Below are 25,217 nucleotides of genomic sequence, written 5' to 3' on the forward strand. Positions count from 1 at the left end.
CCATGTCTTCTTGCAACATAGATCTTAATTGCAAATCTATTCTAAAAGGACTATACCGGCCTAAAAATGACCACTCTTGCATGAGGCATGCTCTAGTATGAGATGCTCCCTAATTAATTTATGGTGATTAGTGAATTAAATGTGTGTGTATCTAGGGGTGCAGTCGGGCGGGTTGGGTGGGGTTTATGGTCAACCTAGGTTTGACCCTAAAAAGGTTGGGTTTAAGGCCCAAGCCCGATCTTCTCAACGTGAGGCCAGCCAGCACTATAATTTGATGCACTTGGGCCTGGGCCAGGTTCGGGTTAGTTAACGAACTCACTCTAAAATTATACATACATGTAATGTATATATGTAAATGTGTATATAAATAGGTAAATATGTATACAAATGTATATACATACAAATATTTGTGTATACATATGTAAATATATATGTATGCAAGATTTACACACACGCATGTATGTATATATATATGAATATGTATAATTGAGTTGGACTCTGGCTGGGTTCGAGCTACCTAAGGGTTAGGCCCAGGCCTCTTGGGCCCGAATCCAGCCTGAAAAATGGAAATTGCTTCCATTCACATTGCGTGCAATTAATAAATACAAATGGCAACAAACACGAAGCGGATGGAATTTCTCTCATGTGCTCCCCTGAGCTTTCGATTCTTTCCATCAAGTGTGTAGCTGGCAAATTGGCAATGGCATTGAAATAAGTACAACTATATCTATAAGCTTTATTCGGTTTAGTAGCTGTTTTCAATTTTCACTTGTGAAATCAAACCAACAGTACGTAGCAGACGGGTTTCTAGTGGGGGCCGCAATTATCGAACGACTGTCCGTCAGATTTTTCAACGTTCAGCTCTCTTATCGGAACCGATGCTAAACGATTAGATGTGGGACCATGCCTGATGCAAATTGCCATGTAGCGAGGACGGCTTTCATCCTGTCCTCCCATCCGGCACATAAATATTCCCCTCCGTTGATCAATAATTCCAGCCCAGCCCAGAGAGAGAGAGAACTACTCGACTCGAAATTCTGAACGCCAAAACCAAAAGACTCTTTGATGCGACGCCGAAGTGGAAGCAAACTGGCAAAGAGATCCATGGCTGCTGCCTGCTAGTGCTTGACTGCTAGGTCTCTTGTTTGACATCTTCTGGATTCTCTCTCTCTGCTGCAATAAATCCACCACGAGAGCACAAACAACAGCAGCAACACTAACTTGCTTTAATTCTCGAATCTTTGTTTTCATTTATTTTTCAGGCAAGTTTCTACTGATTTGCTTACTCAAAATTTCGTGGCTGCTCAATATGCATAACGATCTCAGCTTCTTTTCTCTCTCTAAAACCCTAACTTCAGGGCCCGGTTGCTTGAGTAATACCGATGCTTCTTTCGCTTTCTCCTTGTAAACCAGATTTGGTGAGCCGTCGTTTCAACACTGTTATGTTTTACCCGCCAAAGCTTTAATTTAATCAGTTAATGATTTAAAAATCTATGCTTTTCTTCGAGTCCAAGTGAGGCATGCATTTTGCATTTCCTTACTTGTTTCTTTTAATTTCGAATTGCTGGAACAAGCCATTGGTTGATTGATCCTAGTGTTGCAAATGCTGTTTCAGAGTCCGGTCTTTCGAGCTGAGTTGTAGTTAGGTCGGTTTGGTTCTGGGGTGTCGGATGCAATGTTGATGCTGTGCTGTGATGAGGACGAGGGCCTAGAAGATTGTGGACGGTCCGCAGAAATTTGAGCTGGATTTCTCGTGTCCTTGGATTTGGAGCTTTCTCTTGTGCGTTAGCTTCTTTAAAGTGGTAAGGACGGAAAGCGTTTGTGTCTTGATATGGATGATACGGCGGCAATAGTGGATACACTTGGATCCAGATTCACTTCGGTGGAGCTGATCGGGAAAGGATCCTTTGGTGATGTCTATAAGGGGTAAGTACTAATTCTCGAAAAAAATTGTAAATTTATACTTCAATTCCTGTACCATGTTTTGATACTGGATATCAGTGTATAACGGTTCTGAAGAGTGTCCGTTTTTTCTCTGTGTATGTGATTTTTTACTACTTCCTTCATTCATTACAAATTAAGAACTGATTTTGCTGCAACCTTACTGAATGTGGACTTTTACTGTATGAAAGCGGGATCTGACCATAATAATGAAAGACGGAAGTTAATCCGATGGAACTAACCTGAATAATGGAATGAATGACAAATTTAATCTTATGATATGACTTTTCTGTTGTTGGTGACAACTGACATGAAAATTCGTGTCTACATTATTTCTGAGTCTACAAATAAGAAGACTCAACTCCCTCCATGCACTAGGTTTCAAGGAGGTGACATAGAGATCAGGAACCTATAAGGGCAGCCTGATTTATGCTCCTAATTAATAAAGGAGCATATCAAAGATATGGAGGATTCTCTCAAGGATATAGAGTTGTAGCCTTGTAGGTTTATGGCTTTTTTGGTGATTCTTAATTAAGAAGATCTATGATCATGTATGGGGCTTAAATCACAAGCCGTCTAATAGTTTCTTTTATCAGGAAATCTTGGTTTGCACAACCACATATTCAATTTTAGGCAGTTCTTTATTGGAAGGGATGAGATAAATAACATGTTTTTGGTGATCCGTTGCTTTTGTGGGATCACAATCCACATGGTATTGAACTTTTAGATCTGTTATGCGTTAAGCCTACTGCATTTTCTTCAACAATAAAATTTGTTGTTGGTGTCTATGTCATCATGACTAGTATGCGTTTTTTCCATAGATAATTTATGGTGTCACTGGATAATTGAAACAGACTACATTAACAAAACTAGTGGTCTTTGTCATTAGGATTCATCAGCCACTAACCAGATTCCACTTTGATATTATGGCTCAGTTTGTTTGCAGTGCAAATTTCTTTTGCACTGGCGTAAATGTGTATGGGTGTGCAAATGGTCAGAGTGTACATTCTGATTTGCTTCAGATTTGACTTTGCTTTATTTGTTTGTGAGAAATAAAATAACATAGTCCCCACCTTATATTGGAAGAGAATGGAGGTAGGAGGAGGGTAAGGTTGGAAGCAAGATGATGTGCTCCCAACTAAATATGAGAGAGAATTGAGATAGGAAGAAGGTGGTAGAAAATTTTCATTAGTTTTTGAGATGCAAAACTGCACTACTAATAAGTGCAAATGAGATAAAAAGTACAAAAAATTGCATTATGATTGCAAACAAACACCTGCAAAACTGAATCAGGTACGAAATTTGTATTTGGTTCAAATTTGCATTGCAAACAAACAGAGCCTACAGATTAACAACCCCTACTGGATGCTGAGTGAGTGAGAGAGGACTTGTTTCGTTCTACACAGAAGACACCCGGACCCCAATTGGAAAGGTCTGAGTCCTTGGTATTGTGACTAGTGTCTGCTTTGGTATTTTTGATTTATAGATGATTTAACTGAATGCTTTTTTTTTTGACAAGTAACTGAAATTTCATTAACCATAAGCCGATCAAGGAGTGCAAGAACCACCACCAAGTTGCCCAAACAGGCAACAAGACATTATCTGTGCCTTATTCCAACTATATGGGGTGAGCTACATGAATCCTGTTTTGCCAATCCATTCTATTTACACGAAAAGGCAAATCAGGGTCCATATTTATGAGGGTTTGGCAAAAGTTTTAGTGCCAGCTGCCAACCTGATGTAACCTCCTTGAGACTGGCATGTAAGACAAGCTCACACCGGAGGAGTTAAACAGGCAACAAGACACCGAAAACAAAAAACATAAAACAAATAAACCAACAGGAAGAGTTGCAAATTAATTCCTGACCCAAGACAACGAACCAAGCTTACCTCTGACAACCCCAGCTCTTGCTAAAGAGTTTGCCAAGGCATTGGCACTCCTAGGAACCCAGTTGAGCAATTTGTTTAAACTGTTCCTAAGGATCCAAGCCTTTCTAACCAAAGCTCCGAAGGTCCATGGGATTTTCCTTTGCTTCTTCATCCAGAGTAACAGTTTGACAGTCCCCTTCCGCCTCCATGTTCTTCTAGTCATTCCTTTTCAAGAGGTCAAGGCCTTGAATCAGAGCCGACAGATCTGCTCTCACTGAGTTGCCATGTCCCACAGGTTCTGAAAAGTTGGTAAAAAAGGACTGCAAATGAGATAACAGATGTATTAGCAAAAGGAGTTAATGGGTCTCTTCTGTTTTGGGCAAAGTTGTAATCCGGTGTAATTTGGGCCAATGTTTTAAAACGCAGGGGCGTGATGCAAGGCGTTCCACTACCTAGAGGCGTGAGGCGTAGTTCAAAACGCAAGAGGCGTAAGCCTCCTTAAGAGGAGGGTGGTTAGGAGGAGGAAGGGTAGGAGGATGAAGAGGAAGGGGGATTTCATTTTTTCTTTATTTTTAATAAAAATCTTTTATATTAAGAAGAATAAAGATGCATAACATTAGTTGAAAGGGGGGGGGGTCCTATTGAAGTGGAAGGAGCAGGGGGCAAACCACTTTCTTTCCCCTTATCTTTTCTTCCCTTTCCTTTCCTTTTCTCTTTTTTCTTCTCTTTCTTTTTCTTTCCCTTCCCTTTCTTTTCCTTTTCTTTCTTTTTTTTCTTTTTTTTTTCTTTTTTGTCTTTTTATATAAAATGTGCATGAGGCGTACGCCTCTAGCACGCCTCATGAAAAAAGGGCATGAGGCATATGCCTCTTGCACCTGAGGCGTATGGCTCAGAGGTGTTAGTGCCTCTGGCATACGCCTTAGGGTGTTTTGGGAGCGCCTCGCCTGGAGGTGCGCCTCTAGGCGTATACCTCCCACGGCTTCTAAAACACTGACTTGGGCTGGTGGATTGCCTAATGACTGTACTGAATTTTCTGAAATTATTAGTAAAATCCTTTTGCTAATAAAAAAAGCTGAGCAAAACATTGCCATTATGATCCCTTATAAACACCTCCCACATCAGATTGACCCAGAGTAGCCAAACTGCAGCCATGATAGTTGAAATTTAATCTACCTGCCTCCGGAGTGGTCCACTCAAGCACAGAACACACATATTGATGATCGGTTTCTGTCATTAATGCGAGTTTAGGCAATTTGATGGTACAAATTAAAAAGTGTCCTTGGATGGCTGAATAGCAACAACTACCAACTCTTTGATTCTATGTCTGATGTCAGCATAAATTCTTTCTTTTTTCATCTTTTAAATATTGAAGCCTTATGAATTCCGATCTAAAAAAGAATATTGAAGCCTTATAAACAATGCTGCCAAAATATTCCAACGTTCATGATTCAAATTGTGGACCCCAAGGTTCCAATTTGAATCTTATGATTGAAATCCTTTTTTTATCCCTGAAAGATCTTATTATTATTGTTTGAATCCTGAAAATTGATTTGTGAATCTTATAATTTTTTTGATTCATATGAACTGGATCAATTTGACTGGGATCTAGTCTTATACTTTGTTTTTTTTTTTTAATTTTAAATGGACATTTTTTTGAAACCCATCCTAGAATAAGACTTATTTGGGTTGACTGAAACCTATTCAAAGACCTTTTTGGTTTATTTTACATTATATCAGGTTAAAGAACCATGATTTGTAGGTTAATTGACTTTGAGGTCAAAACTGGATTGTTTCATATCGTGCTTATAATGTATAAGTGGTAAACTTTGTTTTATAAAAACATACATGGAGAATATAGATTCATTTTTTTACATATTTATGTTTTTACTATTATGCATTGTGTATACTCGTCTTTTTGACAAATTCCTAAAAATAGAAATAATCTAATGGTATACAATACTATTCATGATTCAATTTGATTTAGTTTAATGTCCTCTATGATTTACAAATGAAGGTCTTAGCATAGTTTTCAAGGCGCCAAGGCGAGGCTAGGTGACAAGGGTGCCTAGTTGCCTAGGCAATGGATTTTTTTAAGTAAAAACATGTATCCTAGGGTGGTTCCTTAGGTTCCGTAATCATATTTCCTTAATAAATATCCATAATTTTCATAAGACAAGTATAAACTTCATGTTAAAGTATAGAAAATCAACATATTCCAACATATTCATGAGAAGAAAAAGAAGAAAGAAAAGCAAATTTGAAAAATATAGAGGCTGAACCCCTATTTCTGTTATAGGAAAGAGGAAAAGAAAAGGTTCCAACATATTCCAACATATTCATGAGAAGAAAAAGAAAGAAAAGAAAACTTGAAAAATATATAGGCTGAACCCCTATTTCTGTTATAGAAGAAGAAGAAATTAGTATATAAAAATACAAAATTAGTAAAGAAAAAGAAGAAAATGTATTGATTGGACAACATTTTATGTTCTTTCTTACTTATTGGTTCAGGTTTTGAAGTCTTTGAGGGTTCAATACAGCATTTAGCAATGTTTGTGTTGATTAAACCCTAACAAATAAGAAAATAATAAAAAAAATTAGTATATAAACACACAAAATGCTGTATTGAACCCTCAAACTTCTTGATCCTAACAAACTGTCATGCCCTCACTTCCTCTAGGAAGCCTAGAGTTCAAGTAACTTGGACTCCGCTGATGGAGGGTTTTGTTAAGCTGAACTTTGACGGGAGTAGTCAGGGTAACCCAGGACTGTCTGGGGTTGATGGTGTACTGAGAGATGAGAACAGCAACATCATTGCCTTTTTTTCGGGACCGGTGGGAATAGGAGACTCTGTGAGGGCTGGACTCCTAGCTGCGGCACAGGGGGTACAGATTGCTTATCAACTTGGAGTGCAAAACGTAATAATTGAAGGAGACTCTAAGGTGGTAGTAGGATGGTTGGCTGACCCGGGTACTGTCACTTGGAACTTTAAGGATATCTTAAAAAAGGTCAAATGGCTATTGAGGGGCACGACAGTTAGAGTTCAGTGGTTGGGTAGATCGGTTAATGCCTTGGCTGATTATCTTGCTAAACAAGGGGCTACTCAGGTTTCATTGTATTGGGCTTCCCTGTAATTTTCTTTTTCCTTTGTTTTGTTCTTTAACTAAAGGGTTGATGGTCTCTTCCATCTCCCCTCCTTAAAGGGGAGGTAGCATCTCGTGCCTCTCCCTAAATTGTACTATCTTTGGCTTTGATTTAATAAATCTGATAATTCACTGATCAAAATAAAAAAAAAATGTCTTCTTTATAATTATAACCTCAAAAAATTAAGAATATAAAAGTTTGTTATAACATGCTATAGAAAACTGCTTGGCGATTAGGCGAGGCGAGACTCCAAGGGCACCTTGTCGCCTAGGCGTCGCCTTGACAACTATGGGTCTTAGTTCTTGATGTGTCTTCTTATCACTTTGGACTACCAGATGAAATTGTTGAAATTAACTGAACAGACTGTCAATGATCAGTTGATGTCAGAATTATCCAAAAAAAAAGGATCAGTTGATGTCATTAATATAAATTAAAGATGATTTGGTGATACAAATTAAATGTGTTCTTGGGTGGCTGAAAAATAACAACTATCAACTATTTGATGCTGATGTATGTATGCATTCTCTCTCTCTCTCTTAGTTTTTCATAATGAATTCTTATGATGATGTAAGATAACTATAAAGAAAGAAGAGATTGAACTGTTTTACAGATGAACCTTTGGTTATTAAATGAAAATTCCTATGTACAATCAAGGACTGATTTTTTTTGTGTTCTTAGCAGTCTTTTGTACATTTCCTATGTACATCCTCTAGTTGCACAGGGGTTCTTTTTGGTTAATGAAATTCCCTACTTTACCTTCTCTCTCTCTCTCTCTCAAAATAAAAGACAAATCTAGGTGTCTCTCACTCATTGTCACATTTTGTTGTGCAATGTCATCAAGAGCAATGGAATAAGGATTTGGGTGACTCTAATTACTTGTTTCAGAAAGATAACATCTTGCAATGCCTTGCGTTGTGCTACTTTTTCAGAGGAAACAAAATAGAGCAATGTTGATTGCATTGAGTCTTGTCCATTATAAAGCCCTTGAATTACAAAAGGACAAAATATAAACAGTGTCTTCTGTGCATATACATGAGAGTTATGGGTATTTTGTATTTTTATCCTTTTGTGATCTAAAGGCTCCATGATGCTACGATTTGCTTACCATGTTAACACCAGTTCATTGGATAATAGTTGTGATAATGTAACAGCGTATTTCTCCCATAAGTTAGAAATCGTGTTGGCTGCTTGGAATTCTAAACATAGCAAATTTGTTCATCTCTGGGTTATGTAGATGGTCAATGTTTTGATTTGCTTTATGGAAGAAATAGATAGCAGTGTATGGGTCTCTGACATATTTGTGTTTAATTTTAAGAGGTTAGTTTTCCTTTTTTTTTTTTTTAATAATAAAATTTCTCTACTTCTGTCAACTAGCTATGGTCTTGTTATGATATTGAAAAATGTTATCAATAGAAAACTAGGACATTGGGAGAAATTGAAGAAACTTGCTTTCCATTTTTCATTCCCTTCACCAGTTGATTTGCTTTCCTGTTATACCTTTTCTTGCTTTGCAGGTTTGACAAGGAGCTCAACAAAGTTGTTGCGATTAAGGTTATTGATTTAGAAGAAGCGTGAGTACATAGCTTGGGCAGTTTATCTTTTAGTTTGTGTGTGTATGATTGACTGTATTTGACTATTCGTTGTTGACTATTAGTTGCTTGGTCTGCTAAAAACCATATTTTTTAATCCTTAGCTTCCTTGTCAAAGCTTGCTACATTAATGGAGGAACATTTGTTAATATTCTTCACAGCTTACAGTTATTGATGATACCAGTGAAAGAAAACCTGTTGGATGAATAAAGAATGGATAGAATAATGAAAACAATAAAATAGTGTAGAATACTGAACACAAACGCATAAATAAAGAATGCCTACAACTAAATTTTGCACTTTTTTTTCAGGATGGCGGAGGCAACTTGTCATTAATTGATATGTTATATGTACTATTGAATTTTTCTTTTGTAACTAGTGTATTTAATGAAGGCCACTGTCCAATGCTGGTTCCATCTATCCTGGGCCTTGGGAGGGTGGACTCGATATGGACTTAGCCACCGGGATATATATATATATATATATAATAATTTGTATGTGAAGAGTTCATTTGTTATTTGGTAGTGGGAAGTAGAAACAGGACTGGTAAAGTTGATTAACTGATAGTTTAGCTATGTCAGGGTGGCTACTGGCTAGAAAAGAAAATTATATCTGGGAGCTGATTTGTATATTCCTTCTTCAGTAATCAGTCTTGGGTGGTCTTCTTGGAAGGCTGGGGATGGGTCCATTGGTTGGGCCCTGATTTGTATATTCCTTCTTCAGTTTTTACTTATTGAGATGATTAATAAAGTGGTTCTGTCAATTATCAAAAAAAAAAAGTGGTTCTGTTACTGAAAAAAGGGGCTGAAATAAAAACCCTGTTGAAGTTATTTTCATTTTGGATTGCTTGATGTGGTCCATGACAACAATCATGCAATTTCTTCCCTTTGCACTCAAGTACCAATATAGTGGCTAGTAGGATGAATGTATCTTGCCTCAAGTTCATTGATGGTACTATTGCTTGTTGTTTTTTTTTTTTTTTTGTTTTTTGATAAATAACTAACGCATGATGGCATGATGATGAACCTTCGGGTATCACTAAAGTTTTGAAGGAACCTTGGCATTAAAAGTAAATCAAAGTGTGAATATAAGAGAGTATCAGACTGAAATAATTTAGGTACTATTTTTGTCCCTTTTATAACAAAATCTTGGGAGTTTAGTTTTCATTGTTATGGTTGAAAAGTTGGAGAAAGGGCTACCATCCATCAATTGGGGCATAATAATTAACAGCCAGAAGTTGTATGCAAGTGAACTTCTGCTGAAAACCTGGTTGGAATCATAACATGGTGACTTGGGCGGTCGGGCTTAGTATGATAACTACGTGCAGCAGCAATGCCATGACCCATTTTATAATACCTTCGTATATAAAAAATATTTTGGGTTAATGGGTAGTTTATCTTCTTGATCCTAATATTTTCTTGTAATACATAAATTGTTAAGCTAAGAAAACTTTACATTGTTCCCCTCTCTTTCCCCTATTTCCTCAGATTTTCCATTATATTTGGTACGTTCAAGGCGCATATCCTCAATATATCCCACTCATGGATATATTGCATGATAATCCTTACACTTTGGCTCACAAATAGAATGCAAGTTTTCTTCTGGTAATTAATCTGGTAGAAGTCAGATATGTGACCACATCATTTTTTTTTGAAAGTTAGGATTTCATTAAAAAGAGGGAGAGATCCTCTCAAAGAAAGGCTACAATGAGAAGGATGGGAGGCTGAAACTATTACAGAATCTGTTATCCATGTGTACAATTCTGTTTCTGTTGTAACTTAACTTCTAGAGTCTTCTGTAATACATTATAAATACCTGATCGTATCAAGATTAATACAAGCTTCCGTTATATTTTTCATGGTATCAGAGCTCCTCAGGCTCTCGATCCGTCCCTTCTCTGTATCACAAATCGCCGGAATTAATGGCTGTCTGCGCTGCAACTGGTGGTTCAGATGCTATCTCTGATCCAACCTCTCCTTTCTTTCTGCATCCCTCAGATAATCCAGGTGCAATCTTAGTTTCCTGTCAATTAAATGGAGAAAACTACTCCACCAAGAACAGAGCAATGCGAATATGCATTGTGCGCCAATAACAAGCTTGGTTTTGTGGACGGGACGATCAGGAGACCAGAAAAGTCATCTGCTCAAGAACTGGCCTGGAATAAATGCAATTCCATGGTCATTTCTTGGATCTTCAACTCCCTGTCCCGTGAATTACATGAAAGTGTGGCATATGCCGACTCTGCTCATGAGATTTGGCATGATCTGGAAGAGTGATTCTCACAAGAAAATGCCCCTCGGATCTTTCAACTCAAGAGAGACTTAGCACTGCTTCGACAGGAGAATCTCTCTGTTTCAGCTTACTTCACGAAGTTCAAAGCCTTATGGGATGAATTAGCAACCTATAATTCAATCCCAACCTGTTCATGTGGAGGTGCAGCAAAAGAATTTGTTGCTGAACGTGAAAAGGAGAAAGTGTACCAGTTCTTGATGGGATTGAGTGAGAATTTTAACACTGTTTGCTCCCACATCCTCAGTCTTGATCCCTTGCCTAATGTCAGTCGCATTTACGCACTGATCGTGCAAGAAGAACGTCACCAAAGTCTCTCGTCTCAACGAGTACCTGTTGTCGAAACAGCAGCAATGCATGTGAATGCTGCATCATCGAAACCCCAAGATAAATCTGTCCATTCGAAATTCAGATGTGACCACTGCAAGCACAATGGACACATGACGGACCGGTGCTATGAAAACCTGGGTTACCCACCAGGTTGGGTAGACAAAAGGAAATCTGCGTCTAGCAAGTTAACAGACAAGAATTCCTCGAAGAATGTGATTCAAACAATTGGACATTCAAACTTAGTTTCTCCAATTGCTGGTTTAAGTCTTGATCACTATCAACAATTGATGGATCTTTTGAACTCAGAAAAACATACTATTGCAGCAAATTATGTTGGTAAGGCTCATGCTTGTCAACTTAAGTCTTGATTACTGATGGGATTGAGTCTTGATCACTATCAAGACTGGTATGGCAAATTAAGTCTTGATCACTATCAACAAATTCTGGGTACAAGAGCCACGGACCATATGATTGGTGCACAGTCTGGTATGGCTCTTGATACACAATCAGCCAATGTCCATAAACCGGTCTATCTACCCAATGGCACTGTAGTGCCTGTACAAGCTCAAGGATCTGTCAAGATTACTGATCGTATTCGTTTAGAGAATGCTCTCCCTGTTCCAGACTTTAATTGCAATCTGGTATCTGTGAGCAAACTCACTAATCAACTGAATTGTGTGGCTTTGTTTTTTTCCCACATTTTGTGTCCTATAGGACCTGACCACCAAGAAGCCAATTGGAGTGGCTGAAATGAGGGATGGTCTCTACCGCTTTACTGGGCTACCAAACTCTACAACCTTACATATTAGTTCAACTGATCTTAATTCTCAACTGTGGCATTAGAGGTTAGGACATGTTGCCTATGATCAATTATCATTGATTCAAGAACTCCATGTTTCCCCACCTGTAACTACTGTATGTTGTGATGCATGTAATCGTGCTAAGCTTACAAGATTACCATTTTCCACTTAGCTATAATAAAATCACTACACCTTTCCAAATTATTCATTGTGATATTTGGGGAGGTTATTGGGTGCCATCCCACTCTGGAGCTTGTTATTTTCTCTCTATTGTAGATGGCTACAGTCAAGCCACTTGGGTCTATTTGATGATATGTGAGTCAGACACTTCACAGTTTCTCACTATGTTTTGTGAAATGGTAAGGACTCAATTTCACACCTCGGTTCAGACAATCAGATCCAATAATGGGCTTGAGTTCTTGTCTAAACCCATTCAGACTTATTTTCAAAACAATGGTATTCTTCATTAGCGAACATGCGTTGACACCCCTCAACAGAATGGGGTAGTGGAGCGGAAACACCGCCATTTACTTGAAATGGCACGTGTCTTGCGGTTCCAAGCTGGGCTTCCAATACAATTTTGGGGCGAATGTGTGCTTACTGCCACCTTATTAATAAATTACTTGCCTACACTACAGTTGCATGGAAAATCCCCTTATGAGATGCTACATGGTAAGCCTCCTACATATAACCACTTGAGGGTGTTTGGTTGTTTATGTTATGCCCAAGTGCAAGGCAAACCCCATGATAAATTTGTTGTGCGGGCCCATTGTTGTGTTTTCATGGACTACCACAAGGACAAAAAGGGTACCGGCTGTTCAACCTTGATAATAAGGACTTTTTTGTTTCACGGGATGTTCATTTCTATGAGGATCGATTTCCCTTCTTAAACATCCCGAATACCCCACAGACTTTTGATCAACCGGTGGTACCACTTCCTATAACTGATGATACTCCTATTGATACCATTGCAACCCATAATCAACAGCCCGCTATAGCCCATGATGATCCTTCCCCAGTCATCAATGGGTTTGAAGTAGAACCTAACATCACTCTCACTCCATCTATACGTTGGTTCAGTTGCCCCATTCGACCTCCCAAGCGATTCCAAGAGTTTATCTGTCCCGCCTTACATTCCAATGGTCAACCAAACCCTAACACACAACATCCCATATCACATTTTATTGGGCCTTCATCATCATCCCATTCATCTACCTTATTAAACACCACGGAACCACGAAGCTATGCTGAAGCCGCTACACATCCCAACCGGCAACAAACCATGCAAGATGAATTAACAGCTCTTACTTGGAACGGTACATGGACTTTAACTTCCTTACCACCGGGAAAATCCCCAGTGGGTTGCAAGTGGATATATAAGCTCAAACTCAAACCTGATGGGACTACTGATCGTTACAAAGCCAGATTAGTCGCCAAAGGTTATACCCAAACTCCTGGAGATGATTACAACTGCACCTATGCTCTTGTGGCAAAGTTGGTTACAGTGAGATGCCTCTTAGCCTTGGCTGCAGCCTGTCATTGGGATCTTCACCAAATGGACGTAAGTAATGCCTTTTTGCATGGTGACTTACGAGAGGAAGTTTACATGGTGCCACCTTTGGGTTTCTTACCAACTAGTGACACATGAGTTTGTCATCTTCAAAAATCAATCTATGGATTCAAACAAGCGTCACACAACTGGTTTGACACATTGGCCATAGCATTAAAGCATCATGGATTTCTTCAGTCTACAGCTGATTGCACATTGTTTGTTTCTTCTCGGCCAAATAGTTTCTTGGCAGTTCTTGTATATGTCGATGATATAATCATTACCGGAAATGATACCAATCTAATAGCTGGACTAAAGAATTATCTCGGTAGCTGCTTCCACATTAAAGACCTTGGAGCACTTTGGTACTTCCTTGGCATTGAAATCTCCAGGTCTCCAGATGGTATCTTTCTTTGCCAAAGGAAATAAACTCTAGACATATTATTTGAGATGGGCATGCTTGGGTGTCGTCCTAGTTCTTTTTCTATGCTTCAACAACAACAACTAGCTCTTGCGAAAGGACTTCTATTTCCACACCCAGATAGATATCGGAGACTGGTTGGACGTTTGATCTATTTAACAATTACCAGACCTGAACTCACATATTCAGTACATGTCCTCAACCAGTTCATGAGCATGACTAAACAAGCCCACTGTGATGCTGCAATTCATGTTCTTAGATATTTGAAGTCCACACTAGATCATGGTATCTCTCTCCCTGCCAACACTGACCTAGTCATTCGTGGTTACTGTGATTCAGACTAGGCAGGATGTCCTGTCACTAGGCGATCAACAACAGGTTACTTCACTATGTTGGGCTCTTCACCTATTTCTTGGAAGACTCATAAGCAACCTACAATCTCAAAGTCTTCAGCGGAAGCAGAATACCGTTCCATGGCTGCTCTAACTAGTGAACTAATTTGGCTTAAGAGACTCTTTCATGACCTTGGATTAAGCCATATTCAACCCATGATTGTCTTCTGTGATAATAAGGCAGCCCTACATATTGCTTCCAACCTGGTGTTCCATGAGCGAACAAAGCATGTTGAGATTGACTGTCACTTTGTCCAAGAACATATCCAAGCTCGGACCATTGCTACCTCTCACATTTCCACCAAAGTCCAACCAGCTGATGTCTTCACCAAGGCCTTGGGCAATGATCAGTTTCAAACGTTAAAATCCAAGTTGGGTGTCGGTCCTCCATCTCCAACTTGAGGGGGAGTATTACAGAATCTGTTATCCATGTGTACAATTCTGTTATAGAGTCCACGTGTACAATTCTGTTTTTGTTGTAACTAAACTTCTAGAGTCTTCTGTAATACATTATAAATACCTAATCATATCAAGATTAATACAAGCTTCCATTATATTTTTCAAAAACACAGCGCAAGGACAAAACAGAATGCAAATTTATAGAGAGCAATTCTCCTCCCAAATCATCCTCTCCCAGTTGTTACAAAAGTGCATATACTTCAGCCCGACAAATTCTTTTCTGATAGTAGCCCATCTAATTAAGCATCTCTCAGCTTTCCCGCAAACTATTTCTGCAGAGGAGCTGAGGTCCTCGAAAGCCCTGCTAGACCTTTTTTTTTTTTTTTTGATAAATAAGCCCTGCTATACCTTTCCTTTCCATATATACCAGAATAAGACAGTATGGACAATTTCCTATAGGATGCCCCCTTGCTTACTAAACAATTTGGCCTGCCACACTGAAAACAAGACTTGAAGATTGGGGTGGGGGTGTGGCACCAACACCTTGCTGAACAACTTCAAGGAATGAACCTAGACTGAGTGAGAAAATTCACATTGGAGAAGAAAGTTGTGGACAGATTCCTCGGCCTGACCACATAAGTAGCATTAGTTTATGATGACCTTCCTTTTGATCTCAGATTGTCTATTGTGTGAATTTTTTTTTCCTTGTGGTGGCTGTCAAAATGACACCTTAGATGGAATCTCGAGCTTCCAAATCCACCGCCATGCCTCCATCTCTCTATTTAAACCAGAGGGGGATTGGGACAGAGATTTGACTTAAAAAATGTCAGAATGGTCACCTGTCCACCACTTCTGATTGTGGGAAAGAGGACTGGTAGTAGCCTTGTCCAATGCCCCCAGAAAAGAAGCCAGATTTTCCACGTCCCTATCATCTATTGTTCTTCTAAGCCTTGGGCATCAGACAATATGATTGCCATTGATTCGTAGCAGTCTTCACCTTGGCCTCCTTATCTAGAGCCAGAGCATAAATACTTGGAAGGAAAGATATACAAGTCTGCTTCCACACCAAATATCCTTCCATAAATAGATGTTCTCCCAATTTCCAGATTTGAATGAGTGAAAACTGATGAAGAGATCCCCATTCTTCATGATGCCCTTCCACACACTAGATCCATATGATTCTTCGGAGGATTAGATTCCCAACCTAGACCAGCCTCACCATACTTACTGCAGATGAACTTATGCCATAATTTGTCCTTCTCAGAGTCAAATTGCTATAACAACTTAGAAAGGAGAGCATTGTTCATCGGGTGGATAAAATGAATACGAATGCCTCCATGAACTTTCTACTGATAAGTCTCATCCCACGGGCCACGACATAAGGTGGAATTTCTTCTCTTCATCTTTACCTTCCCACAAAAAGTCTCTTCTCAACTTTTCTATTGCTTGGACCACTAAATCCAGAGCCTGAAACAAAGATAAATAATATATTAGGAAGTTTGATAGGGCACTCTGGATGAGAACCACCTCCCCTGCTTAGAGAGATAATCACCTCACTCTTTTGAAAGTTTATCTTCAAGCCCGACATAGCTTCAACGAAAATCAGTAGGCATCTTAAGAACATAAGATCACAAAGGCTGGGATGATTATTGCTGACTAGTTAGTGATGCAGTTGGTAGGGCCCTAAACTGACTAGTTGGTGAACTAGTTGTTAACTAAACTCTTTGATATCACTAATTAAAATGCTAAATAAAAGGGTTAGAAGTCAGGGATATCTTCTCAACGAACATGGGCATGTCTCTTGTTGGCAATAACCTATATGGTGCATCATTATTACAATTTTGATGCCACATAGTCTTTTTACTGATTTTTTGGGATTTGGGGGTTCCTGAAAGAATTTCTAGATGTGAATGTGTAATATAATCATTATATTCTTTTGGTGATTCTTCTGTTTAACTTGAATTTCCATTTGTGTTTTATACAATATTATCTTTCCTTGAACTCTAAGATGTATTATCTGGCCTTTTTGTCATTGCCTTCTCTAAGTCCATTGTCCTTGGTCTTGTGCAGAGAGGATGAAATTGAAGACATTCAAAAGGTTTTCTTCTTTTCTTCTCTGTGTGTGTGTTTCAAATTCAAAATGACAGTGGAATATTTCTTTGATGAAATTGGATATCTTTTCTCACTTTAAATTGCTTTTCTTTCAGGAAATTTCAGTATTATCCCAGTGTCGATCTCCATATATTACCGAGTACTATGGCTCCTATCTCCACCAAACCAAGCTATGGATAATAATGGAATACATGGCTGGTGGATCTGTTGCTGACCTAGTAGGTTAACGTTTTTTTCTTTTATATGTCTGGATGTTAAGAAATACTTTTATATGCACAATACACAACAATTTTCAAGGGGTTGTAGTGTCAATGTGTCATACCTCTTTCACTCTCTTATGCCTCCAGTATTTGTAATTATGTATTCTGCAAACGTGGCAAGCCTTTTATCTTGAGGTTCTTTTTGTAAGAGAATTTCATGTGGCTTGTCAAACAGTGGCTTTCACCATTCAGCAATTCCTTGCAGTCCCTGTGCTACAGCTGCATGGTCAAATTTCCTGCTATTGATATTTAGATTTCTATGAGTTCTTTTTTCTTTTCTTTCCTTTTTATGCCAGTAAAAAAATTATTTAGGAAAAAAGAGATATAACAGGAGAGACCAGAGAGAAGTTAGGGCTGTCAGAAAGGTTGTAGAATAGCTGTAAGTTGTGTGGTGGCATTTGAAACTAGGGACTCAAGAACTGGAATCAATATAAATCTGTGCTGTGAATTAATTACTCCAAAAGAAGAGGTTGAACTGAGGGACAGACTGGAAGACAGTTTTGCTGGTGGAACTATTGGAGCTAATGCAAGCTGTTGTTTTCAGTCTGAAATGAAGTGACAAGTGTTGGGAAAGATGATTCCAGATGCATGAAAAGGTGTCCCACTACTTCAATGGAATGCAAACTAATAAAAAAAAACATAGAAACAATGGACTTGGGGACTTGACAAGAGGAAAAATTGGGCTGTTTTACATGTTTTTGGACTGGGTATTTCTTTGAACTATAGAGATTTAGTGGTGGAAGGAGACTCTTAAGTAATAGTGGATTGGCACTTGAATTGATGACAACCTTCAATTGGATTCAATGATCAGCTAACAGTATGGAAGATGCATTGGCAAGATAAGGGGTGTATAGAAATTAATTGTGTTGGGGGATTGTCTCCCAGGATGGGAGATTGTAGTATGTAAGCAGAAAGTGAGACCTAGTATGGGTGTTTTTTTTTTTTTTTTTTTTGGGGGGGGGGGGCGTGTTAGCAGGGGCCTTGTTCCTTTTTTGGTTCTTCCAACCATTATTACACCCAACCAAGGAGCTTTTGTGAAGGGAAGGCAGATCGCTGATCAAATTCTGATTGTGAATGAGAGTTTGGAGAGCTTTAGGAAATCCAAGAAGGGAGTGGTATGCAAACTAGACTTAGAGAAGGCTTATGACCTAGTTGACTGGTCCTTCTTGATGGAGGTGATGAGAAGTTTTGGCTTTGGAGACAGATGGTGTAGATGGATTTGGGGTTGTATTAGGAGTTGCCATTATTCAATCTTGGTGAATGGAACTACGGTGGATTTCTTTTCGGCCGTGAGAGAAATAAGACAAGGTGATCCGCTCTCCCCCTTTCTTTTCACTCTGATTGCAGATGTGTCCTGGGGAGACTGATCCATAGAGCTGATTCTAGAAACTTAATAAAATGATGGAGAGTTGGAAGGGGGGAAGTACCACTTACACACTTGCAGTTTGCAGATGACACAACCCTGTTTTGTGAAGGTGGGGATCTAAATTGGATCAGAAACTTAAAATTGACAATACAACTCTTTGAACTGATATCTAATCTTAAAGTGAACTTTGATAAGAGTTGTGTGGTGGGAGTGAATTTGGAGGAGAGGGAAGTAAGTGAATGTGCAAGTGTATTAGGGTGTGGAATCCCAAATTAGCCTATCATTTACTTGGGCCCTCCCCCTAGGAGATAACCCTAGGAATGAAAGCTTTTGGAACCCGGTAGTAGAGAGATTTGAGAAAAGGCTTGCTTCTTGGAGGAAAAATTATCTTTTTCTAGGGGGGAGAATCACCTTGATTAGATCTACCCTATCTAATCTTCTTGTTTACTTCATGTCAATGTTTAAGATTCCCACAAAGGTCTCCAACAGGGTGGAAAAATTAATGAGAAACTTCTTATGGGAACCAGGAGTGGAGAAGAAAGACCATAGGGTGAGTTGGGAAGTGGTAACTAGGAGCAAGAAGCTAGGGGGGCTTGGGATTGGGAATATTAGGAAAAGAAACATGGCGTTGTTGGGGAAATGGTTGTGGAGGTTTCCATTGGAAAATGACAAATTGTGGATGAAGATTGTGGCTAGCATACATGGGCTGGATGAGAATGATTGGGATATAGGAATTTTGGCAAGGGCTATTGCCGCTTCCCTATGGAAAGCCATTCATGATCTGCTTCCAGTTTTCTCCCATTGGATTAGGTACGATCTGAACTCTGGTAATCGAATAAAATTTTGGGAGCAAATTTGGGTTGGTGACTTACCCCTGAGAGACCAATTTCCCTCTTTGTTTGCTTTGTCAGGTTTGAAAAATGAACCCATTTCCTTTTTCTTAGTTCCTTTTGATTCTTCTTTTGGTTTTGGGTGGAATTTGGGGTGTATTTCATCCCTACTAGCCATCCTTGAAAATGTTTTCTTGAACCCCAGTAAGGAAGACACCAGAATCTGGACCCCTTCCTCCTTTGGCTCCTTCTCTTGAGCTTCATTTTTTGAGACATTAGTTCAACCTACTATTCCTCTTGGGTTGTCATTCCTTGTTAAAGAGATTTGGAGCAAACCCATTCCTCCTCGGGTTGGTAGTTTTTGTTGGAAAATTTTCCTGGAAAGAATTAACACAAATGACTTGCTTCAAAGAAAGAGGCCCAATTGTTGTTTACTTCCCAATAGGTGTATTCTTTGCAAAGCTGATGGGGAAACGGGTGACCACATTATGGTTAACTTGTCTAGTTACTAAGACTGTTTGGGAGTGGATGTTTTTCCTTTTTGGGTGTACTTGGAATCCCCCCGTGAGTGTGCAATGCTTGTTCTCTCCCTCGTTCTTTAGATGGCCTAAGAAAAGGGGGAAGGTTATGTGGAGAAGCATTAGGGCTGTAGTGTGCTGGTCAATATGGGAAGAAAGAAACTCATGAATTTTTTCAGACAAGGTAAGAACCACAAAAAACCTAATAGATTTAATACACTTAAAGGTAGCTCACTGGTTGAAATCTATGGAGATATTCTCTGAATTTTCTATGGCTGACTTGTTGAGAAAGTGGAAAGAGGTAGCTACTGCTGCTCTTTGTAAGAGGACCTATAGACCCTCTTGGACCTCCCTCCCGCTGGATTCATAAAACTGAATTTTGATGGATGTAGCTAAAGGAATCCAGGGCCTCCTGGGATTGGGGGTGTGTTCATGAATGAGGAGGGGTATATTATTGCCATGTTCTCTGGGCCAATTGGAGAGGGTGACTCTCTAAGGGCCGAAATTCTAGCAGTTTTTGAAGGAATCCAAAGAGCAAGAGAATTAAGCATCAGATGCTTAGTTATTGATGGGGACTTGGAGGTGGTGATTAGGTGGCTGAAAGGAGACAACAGTGGTTTGTGGAGCTACAACAATGAGAAGAAAAAATTTAAATGGCTGAGTAAGGATTTAGAGGTGAAATGCAGCTGGGTGAAGAGAAGCGCTAACTCAATGGCTGATGGGTTAGGCAAGGGGTGCTAAGGATTCTTTGTTTTGGGCTAATTTTTAGTTTCTTCTTTGTCCTTTTGTTGTTGGGGAGTTAAGATAGTTTACCTTCCCTATTCTGTAATTAAATTTCACAAATATTATTCATTAATAAAGCTTTCTGTTATTGATCCGAAAAAAAAAATTCTTCAATTGTACATAATAAAATCTCTGGTTTGTTACTCATCATAAAGAAAGAAAACAACAGCAAAGAATTGAGAATTGGACTTCTCCAGAAGTTGGATAACTAAAATTGAATTTTGATGGGTGTAGCCTTGGTTATCCTGGTGTTTTAGGCATTGGTCGGGTAATTAGGGATTAAGAAGGTTATGTAAAGCCTAGCTTCTTTGAAGACATTTACAGGAATTGGGAAGTGGTGGCATCTACAACTTCCATAAAATCTATTGTGCAGGAATTGTTGACCCCACCAACACAACAAAGAGTGAAATTGAACTTTGACGTGAGTTCTAGAGGTAACCCGGGCCCTTCAGGTATAGGAGGAGTATTCAGAGATGAAAGTGGCAGAATTGTGGCTATGTTTTCAGGATCAATAGGAGTGGGGGACTCATTGAGAGCAGAGGTGATGGCCTTGCTTCAAGGTGTAAGATATGCCAAACAATTGGGGTTACACCAAATTGAGATAGAGGGAGACTCTAAATTGTTGATTGAGTGGCTGCAATCTGGTAAGTTGGGAGCCTGGATTTATAGACAGCCCATAAGGGAAATCCTCAACACAACAAGGGGGATTGGTGCATGCTTCAAATGGACTGTGAGGGAGAGAATGTTCTGGGCAGTTTAGTAAGAAAGATTACTGGGGGCTCAACACCTGTTTAGGGGTTGACAGCTGCACTTAACTCTGGAAAGTTATTCTTTAGTTGTATTAATGAAGTTACCGTTTCCAATAAAAAAAAAGCCTAGCTCCTTTGGTCCAGCAAGGCTTGGTAACTCCATAAGGGCAGAGTAATGGCAGTAATGCAAGAACTAAAGCTTGCACAAGTGAATAACTGGAGGAAGTTAATTGTAGAAGGGGACTGTCAAATGGTAATGTTTTGGCTGTGCATACAAATGAGTTGCATGGAGATTCAGATTCTCACTCGGGGAAGTTCAGTCTCTGGGAGAAAGTTTGAGTTGTTCAATCAGATGTATTCCAAGGAGTGCTAATAAACTGGTTGACGACCTAGCTAAATGAAGAAAATCAAGGCAGTCCAAAAATATCCAAAATCTGAATTTCATTGATGACATGAGATAGCCTCCAAGAGTTGATTAAAGTCATTTCTTACTATTGATGGTGTTGTTAGAGGTTGTGATTTTTGCTCTATTACAATAGATCTGTCTATAATTTATCATCTGGGAGCAGAATCTTATAATTTTCTTCACCTCTTAATAAAACTAATCATGTGAGAAGAGGACCATGTGAACTGTTCTCAATTTCTTTCTCTAAAGTTTTGCTGTTGCTTGAAACCCTAGAACAGATTACAACTGATAGAAAATTGTGAGGTTTCTCTTCTATCATGGAACTAGAGATATTCAAGCTTTTGGTAAATCCACGGCCATGAAGAAGAGAGAGGCCTCCACTTCATTTGGTAACATTCTCCAACCAACCCTGTTCAAGCCAAAAGGACTATTATTTGTTAGGCCACAAACAATACATACATATAATACTTGGGATTGCTATAAATGAATACAATTATATACACACACACATACATAATATGTCATCTTCGGGGGGAAAACGTTTCAACAGGTTGTTTACCTCAAAAACTTCTAGTAAAACAGCAGAACAAGAAAAGGTATCAAGAACTCATTTTCAAACATGTGTGTTTTCCACTTGATTATTTTTATTTATGGATGTCATCATGTTGTCGTAAGAAAAAAATGCATGGATTGCCTTGACCATAAGGAATCCTCTCCCAAAATTTTGTTTTCAGATTTAGAATATGGATAAAACAAAGTATAAAACCAAAAGTGTGCTATTTTATATTGCTAAAGTGCATTGTGTGAAACTATCATCTAGGATGTGTATCAAAAAAATAAATAAATAAACAAATAAACAAATAAGGAGTTGTGTTTATTTGTTGTAATTGGTTCCATATAATAGATTACTTGCTTGGGTGCAATTGTTTGGTTTACAAATTAGTCAGCAAAATCCTGAAGGAGTAAAGAAATTTAACTTCTCTATTGGCACTTCTGGAGAGTAGGAGCTAACATACATTGTACTTTGGTAGATTCAAGCAGGACCTCCACTGGATGAGATGTCTATAGCATGCATTTTGCGCGACTTGCTACATGCCATCGAATACCTCCATAATGAAGGAAAGATTCACAGAGATATTAAAGGTCATACCAATTTCAAATTCTCTTTAGCAAATTATTTTTTGATGTTCAGTAAAGTAGTATTTGTGATTCCTTATTCTGTTCTTGTTTTAGATTCAAACATGCAGTCTTATATTCTTTTAACCATTTTCTTTAATGACACCCCTCCTACAATCATTTTGGCAGCTGCAAACATTTTATTGACAGAGAATGGAGATGTTAAGGTATGCCTTTTGTCTAAACAAAGCCAAAATCATTAATCCTGGCTGGCATGGAAAAGTTTTATGATGTTTAAATTGGATGATTCTAGTTTCTTAATCTTATTTCTCAAATGTGTAACAGGTTGCTGATTTTGGTGTTTCTGCACAACTAACAAGGACAATCTCGAGAAGAAAGGTCATGCTCTTTCCATGCTTTGATAAATATAACAGGATTGAAGTTTTCTGGCATTTCCTTTACTATGTTATGGAGCATCTATTTTATTTATGATAAGACGGGAATGTTCTAATAATTTATGTGTAGCAGTCAACTCTTTGTACTAATAAATTTAAGCTCTGGCAGACATTTGTAGGAACACCATTCTGGATGGCTCCAGAAGTAATTCAAAATTCAGATGGATACAATGAGAAGGTAAGTGTCAGAAGGGCTGTCTATTTTATTTGCTTCACTGAACCTTGGTCCACTTGTTTCATGCATTTGGATGCTACTTGATGCAGGCTGATATCTGGTCTTTGGGGATAACTGCAATTGAAATGGCTAAAGGGGAACCTCCACTTGCAGATCTCCACCCAATGAGGGTTCTTTTCATCATTCCTCGAGAAAACCCCCCTCAGGTTTGTTTTCTTTTATGTATCAAATAGACTGCTGCTGTAGTTTGGGATTAAGGCTTTGTTGAGTAGAGTTACTTTTTCCATATGGAAAAGTTATTTTTCATTGTTTTGAAGGGTGGTGATTTTGTTTGTGTTGTGCAGCTGGATGAACATTTTTCCCGTCCTATGAAAGAATTTGTTTCCCTGTGTTTGAAGAAGGTGCCTTCTGAGGTATCTAATTATACTTTTCAATATGTTTTTTTGTTTTTTTTTTGGTGAAAAGTTTTAGGTGCAGTTGATATGGGCATTGCTGTTTTGTACTTGGTACATATTTTTCTTGCTGCCACATGATGGATACGGAATTATGGATGTATATCATATGGACTTTTCAATCATTTAATAGCAATTATATGCATGGATAGTCCAAGTAATGTACCTTTTTTGGTCTGGGACTCTGGGTTGGCTTGGTATTATTTGGGTACATATATTATGGTTGTGCCATGCATGTTGGAGACTTTCTAATTGCATAGTTGAAATTAGAACATAAACTCTTAAGGAATAAATGCACATTTCTATCCTTTATTGTTTTGGCAGATTGTCTTGATTTTTTGTTTTCTTTATTGTTGCAGTGTTAGTCTCCCATCATGTTTCTATCTTGTACCCCTCTCCTTTATCTTCCCATGACATTGCAATCTCTGAAGTGGTTGAGATCAATTGTGCATTTAAATTCACATATATTTTTAATTTAAAATAATACATGTATAACAGGTGTGCCATGTTCTGAAATTCAGTGGTACTAGAGACATTTCTCCTTCACATATCAAATATATGCTACTACAGTTGGACAAAAAAAATCAGTTATCTAATATTTCTTTACTATTTTTTCAATATGCTGTTTATGAAATCCTCTTATGAACATCATCTTGTTTCAAGTACATCCTATGAAAAGAACAATATTTGTGGGTCCACATTTTATTTCAAATAACACCTATGGAAAGAACAAGTGCAAAGGTTTTCCATCTTTTTATGGACTTGGTATATGCCCTTTTAGCCAAGTACGCCCCGAATGCATATGATATTTTTTAAATGACTGGATCCAGTACTATTTACTTGGGCATCTTTTCATTTACTTAGAATATGCCTATCTATGTTCTGTATGTTACTGTAAATCTGTAATGGGTGTTTTAAAGTCTTCCAGTCTTCTGACCTAGTGGAACTACTCTATCAATAAGCAGCTCTATTTTTTATCATATGTTAACCAGATAACATGTCTACGAATTTTTTTTATGGATAATGAAACCCTGTTAAATGCTCAATAATTATTAAGGTGTAATCTAAAATTCTAATTTTATATCTTTTACTGTCTTCATTTCAGAGACCTAGTGCTAAGGAACTTCTAAAGCATCGTTTTATCAAGAATGCTAGAAAAAGCCCCAGGCTGTTGGAAAGAATAAGGTGAATGAGTTCTTTTGCAATTAGTGATTTCCAGAACATGTATTTGGAAAGTGTGATTAATATCTCATTGGAGTTGAATGGTTTTTCTTT

At 38.4% G+C, this 25,217-nt stretch overlaps 1 protein-coding gene across 6 annotated transcripts in view; it reads left to right on the forward strand.

Moving 5' to 3' along the window:
- Positions 1–627: 627 nt before the first annotated feature.
- Positions 628–25,217, forward strand: part of LOC148875955 (uncharacterized) — a 28,317-nt gene continuing 3,727 nt past the window's right edge. The window contains exons 1-13 of one of the 6 annotated variants that reach the window (XM_088965809.1): positions 628–1,262; positions 1,359–1,418; positions 1,616–1,926; positions 8,466–8,522; positions 16,791–16,818; positions 16,928–17,050; positions 22,776–22,887; positions 23,050–23,087; positions 23,206–23,259; positions 23,425–23,493; positions 23,580–23,696; positions 23,835–23,903; positions 25,048–25,127. In XM_088965809.1, coding sequence (XP_088821935.1) covers positions 1,832–1,926; positions 8,466–8,522; positions 16,791–16,818; positions 16,928–17,050; positions 22,776–22,887; positions 23,050–23,087; positions 23,206–23,259; positions 23,425–23,493; positions 23,580–23,696; positions 23,835–23,903; positions 25,048–25,127 — 842 coding nt within the window. In that variant the 5' untranslated portion in view covers positions 628–1,262; positions 1,359–1,418; positions 1,616–1,831. Of the gene's footprint in view, positions 1,419–1,615; positions 1,927–8,465; positions 8,523–16,790; positions 16,819–16,927; positions 17,051–22,775; positions 22,888–23,049; positions 23,088–23,205; positions 23,260–23,424; positions 23,494–23,579; positions 23,697–23,834; positions 23,904–25,047; positions 25,128–25,217 lie in introns of all 6 variants that reach the window. The other 5 variants (XM_088965814.1, XM_088965813.1, XM_088965811.1 and 2 more) reach the window with 5 other exon arrangements.

The sequence above is a fragment of the Nelumbo lutea genome, chromosome 1, assembly GCF_056320005.1.
Source record: "Nelumbo lutea isolate HS-2025 chromosome 1, American lotus-T2T, whole genome shotgun sequence".
In the NCBI taxonomy this organism is placed as follows: Eukaryota; Viridiplantae; Streptophyta; class Magnoliopsida; order Proteales; family Nelumbonaceae; genus Nelumbo; species Nelumbo lutea.